The sequence below is a fragment of the Tursiops truncatus genome, chromosome 6 (assembly GCF_011762595.2).
Source record: "Tursiops truncatus isolate mTurTru1 chromosome 6, mTurTru1.mat.Y, whole genome shotgun sequence".
Lineage (NCBI taxonomy): Eukaryota > Metazoa > Chordata > Mammalia > Artiodactyla > Delphinidae > Tursiops > Tursiops truncatus.
This window is the reverse complement of record NC_047039.1, coordinates 30,585,498-30,599,931: the sequence shown is the minus strand read 5'-3', so window position 1 is coordinate 30,599,931 and position 14,434 is coordinate 30,585,498. Positions and strand designations below refer to the sequence as shown.

The following is a 14,434-nucleotide window of genomic DNA, read 5'->3' as shown; positions in this document are numbered from 1 at the left end:
TAAAAAATATTCAAGGGATTTTTTCATCCTTATTTCCATACCAAGTCTTGGAATCCCATGTGTATTTGACACTTCTTGCACACCTCATTCCGGACTAACCACATTTCAACTCATCAATGGACAATACTGCACACATCAACCCTTCGTTTCTGTTGCTGCATCGGGCCTCTGAGACCTCAAACCTTTCTTCTCTGGTTTCATACCTTCTTACAGTTCAGATCTCAGCTCAAAACACCTATCCTGAACAGAAATCCCTTCTAATGCTGTCCATTCCCGCCCGCCCTGTCATTCTCTATCCCGTTACCCTGCAGTATTGTCTCCATGGAACCAATCCCTTCTAAAATGATCTCATTTATTCGTTTACATATTGATTGTCTAGCTTCTCCACCAGAATGTAAGTTTCAAGAGGGCAGGGATTTTTTTTTTAAACCTATTATGGTCTCTGTGATTCTCCGGTGCCGAGCACCGTGCCTGGACCACGCGGGGCGCTCAGGACACCTCTGCAGGATGAAGGAATCTCATTTCTCTGGAGCCCCGCCGAAGGGGGCAGCGTAGCAGCGTGTCACAGGTGGGGCGCCCATGTTGCGCGCGGCCGCGCTGGCTGAGCTCCTGGAGCGGGTGTGGGGTGAGTGGGTGTGTGCGGGGGTGTGCGCGGTAGAGCGCGCCAGCGAGCCCAGAGCGCCGAGCGGGGAGGAGCAGCCAGCGCCGCGCAGCACCCGCAGCGCCGGCCCGGCCGGGCAGCTCGGAGGTGGGTGGGCCGTGTCGCCAGCCCGCCCGCGGGGTCCCCATTGGCCGCCTGCCGGCCGCCCTCCGCCCGGAAGGCGGCGAGGAGCCGAGGGGCTGCTCCGGAGCAGGAGCGGGAGAGCCCGGCCGAGCCGACGCCGGACGGACGCGCGGGGTCCGCGCCCCCACTCGCTGCCTCCCTGCGCTCCCGCGGCCGCCCCGCTTGTCCCCGGCGCTGGCGCCTACCGTCGACCTCCGACAGCGCCCCGGAGAGACCCGGGCAGCTCCCGGGCGCCCGGGTGAGTGGCCGCTCGCGGCTCCCCGTCTCCTCCCGGGCCCCGCCGCCTGCTTTTGCTTTCACGGCCGCGGCGCGGCGGGGTTGGCCCGGGCAGCGCCCAGGGCAACCGGGAAGGCCGAGGCGGGGTACACTTGACTGAGGGGAAAAGGGGAATGGCAGCCAGGAGATGACCCCAGCCCCGCGGGCCGGGTGGGAACAGGTGGCGCGGGCCGGGCGCTTTGTGTCGGGACGCGGAGACCGGGAGCGGGCGGCCGCGCCTCCCTCGGCCGCTCCCTTCCCTCCCTTGCTCCCCCGGGCGGCCGCACGCCGGGTCGGCCGGGTAACGGAGCTGGAGTCGCCAGGAATGTGCCTCTGGGGACTGTTTGGCTCGTGGGAGGAGAGAAGGTGGCTGAGGCGGCCGGGGAGGTGCGGGAGCCGAGAGGTGGCGCGGGGGCTGCACCGCCGCTCCAGGCAGGAGAGGGATGCTTCCAGCTAGGCGCGTTCGGCCCCGGCGAGGGCTTCATTCTTCCGCTGCGCCCCTGGAGGTGGGGAGCTGGGTGGGCGTGTGTGCAGAGAAAGGGGAGGCGGGGAGGCCAGCCACTTCCGGAGCGGGTTCTGATCCGTGCCGAGCGCCCTGCTTTCGGGGACGCGGACCTTGGGGTGCGGTTGTTCCCGGCCCCACGCGTGCGCCGGCGATGCGGGGCTGGGGGCGTCCCTGGCCCGGGTTTAACAAAGAGTGCTGCTCTCTAGCCGGCGGGGTGCGGCAACTCCGGAGAGGTGGTCTTCAGCGAGCGAGTCTTAGCCCTCGGGAGGGGTACTTCGTTTTTGGGTTGTCATTTTATTGTTGTTATTGCCTTTTTTTTTTTTTTTTTTTAAAGGACTGTTGACTGATGCATGAGGGGCCCACGGAGGCGCAGGAGCGGTGGTGATGGTTTGGGAAGCGGAGCTGAAGTGCGCTGGGCTTCCGTGAGGCGTGACAGTTTATCATGACCGTGTTCAGGCAGGAAAACGTGGATGATTACTACGACACCGGCGAGGAACTTGGCAGGTACTGGGGGTGCCGGAAGCGCACGTTTCTGGGTTGTGGGAATGCACAGTACTGCGGGCAGTGGGCGGTAAACAAATGCAGTTTGAATTCAGGCGTCTCCCTCGTCCTTCCAGGAGATGTGCAAATTATAGAGAAAAGAGTTAACTAACCCAGCAAGGACTAGGGACCGGAAATAAACTACCTAAAACAAGGAGCTGGCGGTGGAGAAGCTATTTCAGTGCTAGATTATGATGCAGAGTGTATTGATCAAGACCCCTGGACAAGAATAGATTTAGTTGTCTGCAGTAACGCTTGTCAGCTTTTGCCCTTCTGAGACAGTGAGGCAAAAGCTGAGATATAGTTGAAACTGGAGTTAGCTCCAGTTAACTGTGAGTTAGCCCTTATGTGTACAGAGAGTACAAACTAATTCATAGGCTTTTAAAGGCTTAATACTTTCCCTCTTTCGGAATTTTCAGAATAACATGCACAAGTATCGGTAGGTCACACATGGAGACTTGCCAGATGTTGATGTTGGGTTTGGATTTTGAAACTTCCTTGAACCAGGAGTTTAATTACCCAGTTGGTGTCAGTGGTTGCTTTGGTTTCATTCACGATGTTAAATTTTTAACACGTCCCTAGTTGAGAGTCTAATATGGCTATCTGGATTCAGAGCATACTTCCATTGCTGCAGGAGCTGTGATTCTGAATGTGAAGCCTTTCAGTGCCAGGTGAACAAAGAATGATTTCTTTGGGGGCCTCTAAGGGCTGGATGGGTTTCCCCTTGACTGGGGATTTGACAGGGTGTGTTATGCTCTGGTCTAACTTGAGCAGAAAACCCAGTTTTCACACCTACATTTAAATTCATCATAAGAAATTTGACTACAGTGTATTTGTATCGTGAGTCAAGTAGACAAAAGGATCTTTAAACCAACAAAAAAGTATGTATTTGCTTACATGTGTATCAAAATATGTATTTTTCCGTATACACCTGATGTCCTGATTCAGTGCTTCCTGTTTCCCCATGAAAAGGAAATTCAAAACTACCCACACCCTAGATGACCTTGTGAGAATTGTGAAAGTTGAGTTTAACTAAAATTTTTTCAAGTTCAAGTAATAGTTCAGAACAAAAGCAATTTTTAAAAAGATACTGTATCAAAATATTTCTGTATACATTTAGTATGGCTTCAGAACATCACTGGGAACTTGTGCTTGGGGGAGCTCACTATATATTGGAGATTTACTGAGTGAATAAGTAAGAAGGAAAGCTCTCAAAAATATTTCATGGATATGTTTAATGTTAAGGTTTAAGGGTATGTGGTTGAAATACTTGGTTTAACTAGAATTAAGTCACTTTATTCCTGTGGTTTTTAGCAAGATGAGTGGTACGTGGTGTTTTCCTTTGGGAGCAGGGGAAAAAGGCAAAAAACTATGTTTAAATTCTGTTTGTGTAGGGTGGCCTGATTATATGAATTCTCTTATAAAGAAAGATGATTAAAAGTAGGTGAGATTATTGCTTTATAGATTAAGTATGTTGACCTTATTTTCCTTAAGATCTTTTGGTAGAATTATGTGTTATGAGAAGGAAAAATAATGAGGCCTCCCTGTGGCTGGCGGGGGAGTTTGTGATCTTTATTTCGTGGGTGGGATGACAGGCTTTCTGCCTCTGCGCTGGAGAGCAGTTTACTCATTTGTCACTAGATTTTGCTTTGATTTTGGCTCTTTCTACATTTCTGTGTATAATTTTCTCCCCACTGTGCAAGACTAATTGACAAATTGTTTATTGAATAATTTAATTTGTGTGACCTGTGAATTTGAAAGAAGTGCTTTGACAAACTGGGAGTTGGGAATTTTTAAAAATAAAGTATCCATGCCGATCTGTCTGATAGGTCTTTTTCTTTTGTTTAAAAATGCAGTAAATGGTTGATTTTTTTATTTCAATGTGTTTTTCGAGTCCTGTGAATTTTATGTCTGCCAGGAAATAGCCACTTCCTGAAAACAGATCCTGGCATAAGATGGACATATAGAAAAGATGCTGCTTCTTGTGGCACTGAGAGAAGATTGGGAGTAGAGGCAGGAGCTTAGTAGTGGCAAATGAAAATGGGCAGATGTTTAACACAAAAGCAAGCTTGTTCTAAGCAGTGAGTTATAAACAAACCAACATCTATGATTTAAAACTTCATCCACATATCTTTAGCAGTAATCTACACAATAGCTACTCACTTACTTTATAAATGGTCTAAGACAAAGTCCATAGCTAGAGGAGGAAGGACGGGTTTTTAAACAAGTAGGATATAGTATTTTGATTATTACTATTGTTACTTTACTTTTAGGAAAACAGAAAGTGTGTGTGTACAAGGGTGAGAGTGTGTGTGGGTGTGTGTGTGTCTATGTATATTAGTGTGTGTACTGCCCAGGTGTACTGTAAAAGCTGTCAACTTTAAAGAACTTTATAAAGTATTATGATTATTTGTAGTAGTGATAGAGCAGACAGACCACTGGACAGATATTCTGGTCCAGAATTGGCCCTAGAACTTGCTAGCTGTATAACCTTGAATAGGTCACTTACCATCTCTGACCCTCAGGATCTTCATCTATAAAATGAGAGACCTAGTGCTTATTTCATGGCTGTTGTGAATACCAAGTAAAAGAATTTTATCAGCCGTCAAGAGTTAAACAAATATAGATATCATCAGCAGGACTGGTTGAGACATGTGAGTATTCCAGGCATGCTAATAACTTGGTTTGCAACTTGATATTCTTTTTTCTGTTTACCAATTTGGGGAAGGGAGGTCCTGTGGGAAAAGGGTCATGGGGGAGACCCATTGCTGACAGCCCTTGGCCTCTCCACTCTGATTCTGAATAATGCAGCTCTGGCCTTGAACTTGCACACCCTTCAAGTAGAAACAAGTCCCTGCAGTGAAAAGGACTGTCATGGTTAGAATATTGTTTGGTGACCTGTGTTGACTTCAGGAGGCCCTTTGGGTTTCACCCTCTATCCCAGGAGGTAGAACGAAGAACTGCTTCTGTCACATGTAGTGGTTTCTGGGAGGGGTTCTTTTAAATGCGGATTTCTCCATGTGCTGTTACACTGGGTCATTTTAATGCCCCAGGTGCCTTAGCATCTCTTATCAGTTGGCACTCGGGGCAGCTGAAGGCCAGCTTGTCCCACCATCGCACTCCAGTTACATCCCTGGCTGTGGTTCAGCCTAACCTGCGAGCCTTCTTGGCACCTCTGTGAACACTGCCTTCCTGAGAACTGGCCTTCTTTCTCTTACACCGTCTGACCTTATGTGATCTGAAGACCTGGGTCCCACCTCCTGAATAAATCTCTCCACAATGATCTCTCCCTTTCAGAAGCCAAATGACTTGCTCTCTGAAGCACTCCACTGGTCATGACCACAGACTGCCCCGTCCATGCTCCATCCTTGCTTTGTGTTGTTAATATTCTTGTATGACTCCATGTAGCCGGCTTAAAAGTTCCTTCAGGGTGCGCTGTGGGCTCTTTTCTCCCCTGTGGGTGTGCAAGTGCTGTATCATTCTGGGCAAAAGTTTCATCGATGCCTGAATCGGCAAATGCAGGCCGGCAGGTACCATACTGAGACCAGAATGGGGATTTGAGATGCAGATGCTGATGCGGGTGCTGAGGCCGATGGAGAGGTGGTGTGTGGTGTGGGACAGCCCGGCCCCCTCCTTTGGGAAGTGGGGAGACACCTACCTTTGCAGGATGCTATACGAATTAGAGGCAGTGGCTGTAAACATCTCACACATAGTCGCTGCCTCAGATATTATTCTTAATAACCTCTTTTCCCCGTTACAGCATTTACCACAACGCATACTCATTACTTGTTGGATTATCTACTTTCGCCACAGCTTGTCACAGGGTTGTGACCTTGGACTTGCTTGTCATTTTTTATCTCTTATGCCTAATGAGGTGCAAGACGTAGGTGCTCAATAAATGCTGACGGATTGAATAAATGGATTAATATTTGTAAAGCACCATGTACACACACACATGCACCTATATATGGTTACATGTATATGGCCCTCAATGAGTGATGACTCTGGTGGGGGTGAACTTAGGATATTGAAGGCTGCAGCTCAGCAAAATAAAAGCTGTTTTTCCTTTTGCGTTCTGTGGCTAAGGTGCACAGCAGCCAGCATATCCAAGCACAAGATCAGTTTTAAACAAAACAAAGTGGAGCATTAAGTATTCTACATTTGTTTGGATGGTTGCTGGAAGCTAATAATTTAAAGTTAAAACACTCTCATTTTGGCATAAAATCCAGAGGCATTTTAATTGACGTGAGGAATTGTAATAAACCCTGACAGTCTGAGTACATCTTTCTGTTGGTTTACTGTGAACTGCAGGAATCAGTCCTAAGACTGGCAATCCCGTGGGGATGGGAGAGGGAGAGACTTCCCAGCGTGTTTTCTCCTTGGAAGTGGGACTCGCGGGCTCACAAGGTTGACTAGTGAGATCATCCTGTAGGACCTCCCTGAATGTGAGTTTTCTCTTCTCATTTCTGCTTCTGTGTGCCCTCAGCTGTTTCCTCTGATGGGAAAGGCTGCAAAGGTTTAAGAGAGATAAAGTTCAAATATATGTATTAGAGGTAACAATCAGGGATTTTAAAATTTTGTGCATTCTAGCATACGAAGGGAGGGCACGGTGACAGTAGTGAGGGGCAGTTGGGTTGAATGCTTGCTTGCCAGCACTGGGAATGCGCCTCCGGACCACCTGGGGATGTAGAAATTAGGTTCACTGGGACCTGGCGGGACATACCATCAGGACCGTAGGCTATGGAGGCGCTAATTGATGGGGAAGCCAGGGAACGTTGAAGCGGCCTTTTTGGTCCTCCTGTGCCCTTTTACCCTAGGCTTGTGTCTCACCCAGCTGCTTAGGAACCTAAAGGCCCCATAGCGTTGGCAGGCCCCTGCAAAGCTGTGAAAAACACAGTAAGCTTACAGAGATGCGTGGTCAGGTGAATCTCAGTAATTGCAATACAGGGTTATATCAGAAGAGGTGACATTATCAGACGTATCCTGTGGTCTCCCAGCAAAGTTGTAACCCCAGAAAGGTAGAGACCATTTCCTTCAGGCATTGGGGTGGGGGTGTGTGGATACCTTCAGAGGTGGTGTGGTGGGGGAATGACGGGGGAGCGACAAGGTCAAGATTAGGTGGTCTGGCCTCTGGGACACCCTGTAGGGGAATGAATTATGAACTTTCACCCCTAATTCTACCCAGCCGCAATGTGTACCTAACCTAACCTAATCAGGCATTTTATATGCATGAAATAAAGCATGATTTTAATGGAAACATATTTCTGATCAGGAGACAAAGAATGCCACCTGCTGGTAGAGGGGAGGGGCTTTTGTTGGTGAAGGGTAGCCCGGGACCCTTGGGCACTTAGACCTAGAAGAAGCTGAGCAGTCAGTGAGTCCTTCCTTCTTGTTTCATCCCATCAGTCCTTAGGTCAAGTGGCTTTCTCAAGGTAGCTGGCTATCAGGTAGCAAGAGATGGACCTAGACTCCCGAGCAGGACTGTTTTCATTATATTCTTCACACTACTTAGGATTTGGCAATTCTCATTTTTTTAGAAGCCAGATAATGTTGATATCGAACAGAAGTGATTTGGGCAGGCATTTCGTGCCTATCCATCTTAATACGTGCTTGGAGGGGATGGTCAGGAGTAACTAGTAACCGCTTCATGGTGGGTTTCCATTTTCACCCCATGAAGAGGCTGACGCTTGAGTTCAGAACTCTCGTGGGCACTTGACAACACACGTGACCTTCTTGCCTTTTCCAAATGGCTCGTGCCCCACAGTTATGAATGGTGCTAGTACGTGCCGTAGTCTTACCCAAGTGCCAAAGTGCATAATTTAGCTTTTTAGAAAGTTCACAGAACACTTTCATCATTATTTAACCTTTGAGTCATGGAATGTATAAGAGTCGTGGCTCTGCCCAGTAGGCCACCCCACTAAAAGACAGTTTCTCATTTCATTAAGTGGCCCTAGTCTGTCTGGTTTAAGGCTGGGGTGTGATTGTTTGAGGCTTTATGTGGAAGGTGCTACTTAATTGTTTTGCTTTGGTTTGCTGTGGTAAGTGATCACAACAGAATGCATCAACCCTCGGCCTTGAGAGAGATTATGTGGCAGTATAATTATTTATAATATATCCAGTCTATCACTTTGTTTACATTCTAAATTAATTCTTGTAAATGTACAGTTAGGAGAGAGTAGAGGAAAAAATGACTGACCTTTGGTTTTTCTACATCATCTAACAAAAATGGGTTTAAAAATAACTCTGTCGGGCTTCCCTGGTGGCGCAGTGGTTGAGAGTCCGCCTGCCGATGCAGGGGATGCGGGTTCGTGCCCCGGTCCGGGAGGATCCCACATGCCGCGGGGCGGCTGGGCCCGTGAGCCATGGCCGCTGAGCCTGCGCGTCCGGAGCCTGTGCTCCGCGGCGGGAGGGGCCACAGCGGTGAGAGGCCCGCGTACCGCAAAAAAAAAAAAAAACAAACACAAAACTTTGTCTAACTAGTACATCTTCCTTAGGTAAAACAGAAAGTGTCATATGCCCATTCTAGGTTTAATGTACTAAAAGGATTTTTACAGGGAAGGAGTCTGAAACCTGAAATAGTTGGTCTTATTTTCAATCCCAGTCCAGAACAAAACAAAACCAGTCATGTGCTGGTAACTAATCTCTGGTGATAACTGACAGGTGTGATCCTTAGTGACTCTTGTTTATCGCTTCTGTCTTTTGGAGGTGACGTTGAGAGCTCGTGTGGCTTACAGACCACACTGCCGTCATTTAAGTATAATGTTGCTAACCTCTGAGGCGTGACCACGGGGCTTTCCCCTATGTCCTACCTGTCGGCATTCCAATTGTCAACTGGAGAAATTTTATTCAGTACTATAATGTATTGATACATTCAGAGATGTCAGGAGGGGAAGGAGGTGGGGAGAAAGTTGTTGATTTTTCCCTTTATCAAGCATTCAACTTTGGATGAGGAATGTAATGTTTGAGCAAATGAATGCTGTGAAGTGCCGATCTCTGGTGTTTGAAAGGTTTATATTGATGGTGCTTATATTCATAAGCCGGATGGCTTTCAGCTGGGAAATTTAGCTCTGTGTGTGGACTCTTGTGGGACACATTCTATTTTCGGTCAAAACTGTCTGATTACTCTTTCTTAGATATAATGTGATGAATGGGGCTGGTTTTCAGATATCTCCAGTACAGTTGATATAGTAAGTTTTCACATATAAGGAATGAGTGAATTTCCATTTTTTTTCCATTGTTAGTTTTTTCTGTAGTTCATTGTTTTCTTTTGAAACCATGCAACCCTTCCCTTTTTAACTTGTAAGAATTGTCAGGATTTTCGAGACCTTACTTTGGTCCTCCATGCCCTTGTCCCTGGCCCCCCAGTGTGGAATTTTCCAGTTGCAAAAGAAGTGTAGGAGAGGTAATCAGTACCTTTTTTTTGGTCCCATCATGAAGAGGGTCAGATTTCCCTCTGAACTGCCTGTCTCTATGTCCGCCTAGCAACTCATACCACCGTCTACGACCAGGCTGTATATGCAGGAGGGTAGGTACGACTCAGGTGATAGGACAAGATAGTGACAGAGGGATACGTTGGCACATAGATGGAGTGGCTTGGGGGAGAAGAGGTCAGTAGTTAGTGCTGATTCTGTTTTAATGTTTCCTCCCTCCTTTGAGAAGTTCTTCTAAATCGTTTTGCCTTCTCTGGGTAGAGCGCAATTTATTTACTTTTTTTCCATCTGTGGTTTATGGGTAAGTGGCAGAAATATGTGTCTCTGGGAGAGTGATGAAAGACTGCAACCTTTTGAGTGTGATATTTAATAGACTGAGAATTGCAAGCTGCTTCCCTTTACAAAAACAAAGCTATGGGCACTGTAGGTATACGAATACTGTAGAGAATAGACTTTTCACAGCTAACTGCTGAGCTGGAAATGCTGAATTGCACCTGACACCCGGAAGAGCTGTCCTGAGAAATTTGGTAAGCCAAAAAAAGCTAAGAAGTTATTTGTTATCTTAAAAATACTATTTTACTGGTACATAAATCAGTGTAATTGAAACCAGATCCTGCCAAGGGGTTTCTGATGTACACTTGGAATGTGAATATAGAAAGTTGTCTTTCTAAATGTTGTCCTTGCCCCTCAGAGTGTCTAGAATCAGCGTGTGAACTGCTGTTTGTAATGCCAGAAACTTCCACCAAAATATCCTCAGGAGCTCCCCTGTCTTTGGATAATCACAGGTTTATTTCCTTCCCCTTTCGTGGCCGGCTTACACTTCTCTGCAGACCATAATTGCAGTGGCACCCGTGTGCTCGGGACAAGGCCTGGCTGATGTAAGGCACCTCTGCTCTCGTTTTCTCCCTAGTGTCTCTATTTCCACATTGAACAATCGGAGTGAAGGAGAATCCTCACCTGTCATCCCATTTGGTGGAGAACTTATAAAATGACTGCTTAAGACCTTGTTCTAGGAATTTCTTTGCCATGTAATTCAAACTAGCTTTGGAATGGAGGGAAGATATTTACAGTTCCCCATTTAGAATGGATAAGGTTTGAGCACCTGGCCGATATCCCCCCTCAGGAGCTTCAGGAAGCTGATTCAATTGTTTCGGAGAGGAAGTGAATTAGAACAAGTGGAATATTTTCCAGGATGAAGCTTTATCGGTCTTGCTTTCCTCCCCACCCCTCCCATGGCACACAGAGATAGGAAAGCTTGGCAAATACGGCAGTGGACAGGCAAGGTAAGTCGAGGTGGTGTAGAAGCATGAAGTCCCTCGGTTTTGCTAAACATGCTTCGGACACTGAATGAGTGTGTATCCGGTTTTATTAATGTTACCAATTAATATGGACCGTCCTTTGTAGGCCTCCTCTTCAGAGGCAACATTCTCTTTCATGCAGATAATTAAAAACATTAAAAAAAAAACTTTTGCACCCACAGGGCAAGGTCAGGCAGAGCAACCGCGGAGCAGGACCCCGCGTCCCGGCGGGTCTGGGCTCCCAACATTCCCGAGTCTCTGGCGCCCCTTCCCCGCACCCTCGCCTGACCCCGCGCCCCAATGTGCCCTTTGACCCCATCCAAAAAAGTGTTCTGAACCAAGCCGCCGACGGAGGAGGGGCCCACAGCGACCTGAGGGACCGCTCTGCTGTGCAAACGCTGCGGCGCAGCCGGGCGCCCGCTCGGGGAGGCGGCGGGGAGGCTGCAGGGCCTCGTCCCCTGGCGCAGCCTGCCCTCCGCCCTTCGCCCTTCGCCCTCCGCCCGCGGGGCCGGGGTCCTGACCGACCCACGCGCCCAGGCGTGCTGGAGGAGCAACGCGGCGGCGCCGAGGCCGGTGTCCTCGCCGACCCCGAGCCTCCTCCCCTCCGGCCCAGGCTGGGTGGGTGGCAAAAAAAAATTGTTTTAATTAAAAAAATTATCTGTATTAGAGACAAGTTTTAACCTGGAGAACTAAAAAGCGAATGCAAAGTGAGCTGGCCTGTTTCGGCCTGCAGGCTTCTGTGGAGCACGTCCACAGCTAGTCGTGCAGATTCTCTCTTTTATTTCCTATATCCCTTAACAATGTGCGGTAAATAACTGGGCACTTGGTATTATTTTACACTTGGCTTGTACATGTGATTCTTGGCTCTCTCTGAATTGTGAGTTTTCTGAGAGTAGAAAACATGGCTTTTTGTGTCTCTTACATGGGGTGGGATTCAGCTAAGCCCACAGGAGGCTTTGTTTATTTGCCTTATGAAGGTACGTGTCCAGAAATTAGAATGTGGTTCAGAGCTTTTGACCCAAATCCCTGACTCCACAGTGCACTAGCTGTTGCCTTGGGAAAGTCACTTGACTTCTGTGAGACTCAGTTTTCTCATCTGTGAAATGGGGATAATAAGCATACCTCCCTCGTAAGGTTGTTGTGAAGACACACGTAATGCGTGTAAGGCACTTGGCCCAGTAGCAGGCACACTGTAAGTGCTGGAGAAGGGGCCGCTGTTTAATAAGACAGCGCAGGAGAGACTGAACATATGCTTCTGGATCCTTGTCACTGGGGTCCTGCCTTTTTCTGTTAGTTCCTCATTTCCCCACCCAGGTTCTGACCTGGTCTCCCAGGGGCAGGGTGGGGGTGCCGGCCCTCTTCTCCTCAATTCCATCCTTCCTCCTTCTCTTCTTTTCTCCTCTGTCTCTCTCCCCATCTTTGGCTCAGCCTGCGGGGTGGGCTCATTCTACCAAGTTTGACGTCGTTTATGTGATCTGCCCTTCTAGCTGCCTGTTCTGGCTGGCTCGGGCCCAGGACTCGGTTTATGTGCTGGGCTCCCTGGTGGGTCCGCCCAGTAGCGTGGTCAATGATTTGCAGAGCTCCTGAGAAACAAGTTAGCCAGGAATTTAGCCATGCATTTGAAAGCGGGCTGCTGGAGATGGGGCTTACAGGGATGCCATTGCCAAAGTGCACCCAGACGCCCCTGGACGAGGGAGGGAGGAGCTCATGTCAAGGAGGGTCTATTAAGATGGGAAAACATGCTTTCAGGGAAGCCAGGACAACTAAAAGCTGAACAAGAGCCGGGAGAGAGCTGCTCGGAAATGCTCAGAGGGACGGTCATCCTGGCGTCATTAAGAACCTGAGGTATGTCAGCACACAAATTTATGTTTCAACAGGGTGTACTGTAACTTCCCGAAAAGTCAATTTCATTTTTCTAGCTGCTTTTTAAATGAAAAACCTGTCTTAAGCAGCCCAATAAGGGACTAGGAAGTTGATCAGATGAACAAATCATTGATTTTTCTTACAGATCTTTATGGAAGAAGGGATCTGAATGAGTGTGTGAGTTCCATTCTGAGATAAACTTGCTGCAGAAGGCAAGACGTACGGCAGGTCTGAGCCTCCGTTCAGTTCTGACACGTACTGATTTCAGATGTGAAAATAAGTGTTTGGCCAAGCCAGAATTGCCTGTGCCAAGAAAAGCCTATTAGGTTGGTGGCTGAAAGGCTGAATTGTTAGGATTTACTTAATGGCGAGGTTCTGCCAGCTGCTGGGAGTGAATGCCCACTTAGGCATTTGAGTGCATCCTTGTTCCTGGACTGGGGGCCCATGTGTTCAAGGAGCATGGTGGTCGCACCAGAGGCCCCTTTAAAGGATGCTTCCTTATTCTTTGGGCCATTGAGCAGAGATATCTGTAGTTTATAAAAGTGACATTAGATGCTCACAAATTTGCAAAGGAAAATGCCCAGAAATTGGGTTTATAAGGTAAATTCAAGAGAAATATCAGGGAGTTGACAATGCTAACTATAAACAGGCAACATAAATAGACCGTTAAACAGAAGTGTCGTGTGAACTGTGATATCCGTCCATCACATATTCATTCGTCCAGGGTTGATTGGACTTCTGAATGATAGGGCACTGGCTGGGGTGTCAGACAGGACCGTTTATCTCAGCAAGTTCCTAACCAAGTAGGGCAGACAGACTTTATACAACCAATGATAATAGAAAACCTAAATAAGGAGTGAGAGGAATTCAGTATGAAAAACTGTTTCTGGAGTTCAGGCGAGAAGAGGCCATTCTGAATTGGAGGGTTCATTCATTTATTCACTCATTCATTCAGATTCTTGTGGGGACAGAAAAACATAAGCAGGTGGGTGCCTGAGCGGATATGTGTGCGCGCACGTGTCTGCCCATTTATTCCCTGGAAGGAATTGGAACTCAGACGTGAAGGAGGAGACAAGGGCACTAAGATTTACTGGGAACCCATTTTAGACCAGGGGCTGGAGGGAGGTATTTAATCCACATTTTACAGATGAGAAAACCGAGGTTCGGAAAGACATTGGCCTTGGATAATGTGTTTAAGATGGTGGAGGCAACCATTGGACACCCAAAATTGCTAAGTCACGACTGGAGATTGGGTGATGGGTGGTAGGTCTTACTCTGTGACCTGTTTCTCTGCCCTGTCATGGAAGCGAGAAGTTTAAAGAACTTTAAAACATCCAGCACAGTGCCTGGCTTATACAATGTGTTCAATATATGTTTCCTTCCTTTTTTTAAAAAAAATAAATTTAATTAATTAATTAATTTATTTTTTACTGGGTTGGGTCTTTGTTGCTATGTGCAGGCTTTCTCTGGTTGCATCGAGCGGGGGCTACTCTTTGTTGCAGTGCGTGGGGTTCTCATTGCAGTGGCTTCTCTTGTTGCAGAGCACAGACTCTAGGTGCGCAGGCTTCAGTAGTTGTGTCGCACGGGCTCAGTAGCTGTGGCTCATGGGCTCTAGAACACAGGCTCAGTAGTTGTGGCTCATGGGCTTAGTTGCTCCGCAGCATATGGGATCTTTCCAGGCCAGGGCTCAAGCCTGTGTCCCCTGCATTGGCAGGAGGATTCTTAACCACTGCACCACCAGCGAAGCCCAATGTTTCCT

At 47.8% G+C, this 14,434-nt stretch overlaps 1 protein-coding gene across 6 annotated transcripts in view; it reads left to right on the top strand.

Annotated features, from left to right (window-relative positions):
- Positions 1-666: 666 nt before the first annotated feature.
- The window catches only part of DAPK1 (death associated protein kinase 1), a 209,982-nt gene continuing 196,214 nt past the window's right edge, over positions 667-14,434 (top strand). For 3 of the 6 annotated variants that reach the window (XR_012332459.1, XM_073805992.1, XM_033857865.2), the window contains exons 1-2: positions 760-1,022; positions 1,879-2,048. Coding sequence is in view for 5 of the 6 variants with exons in the window: in XM_073805992.1 (XP_073662093.1) it covers positions 1,987-2,048 (62 nt within the window). In the remaining variant the exon portion in view is untranslated. The other 3 variants (XM_073805991.1, XM_033857868.2, XM_033857866.2) reach the window with 3 other exon arrangements.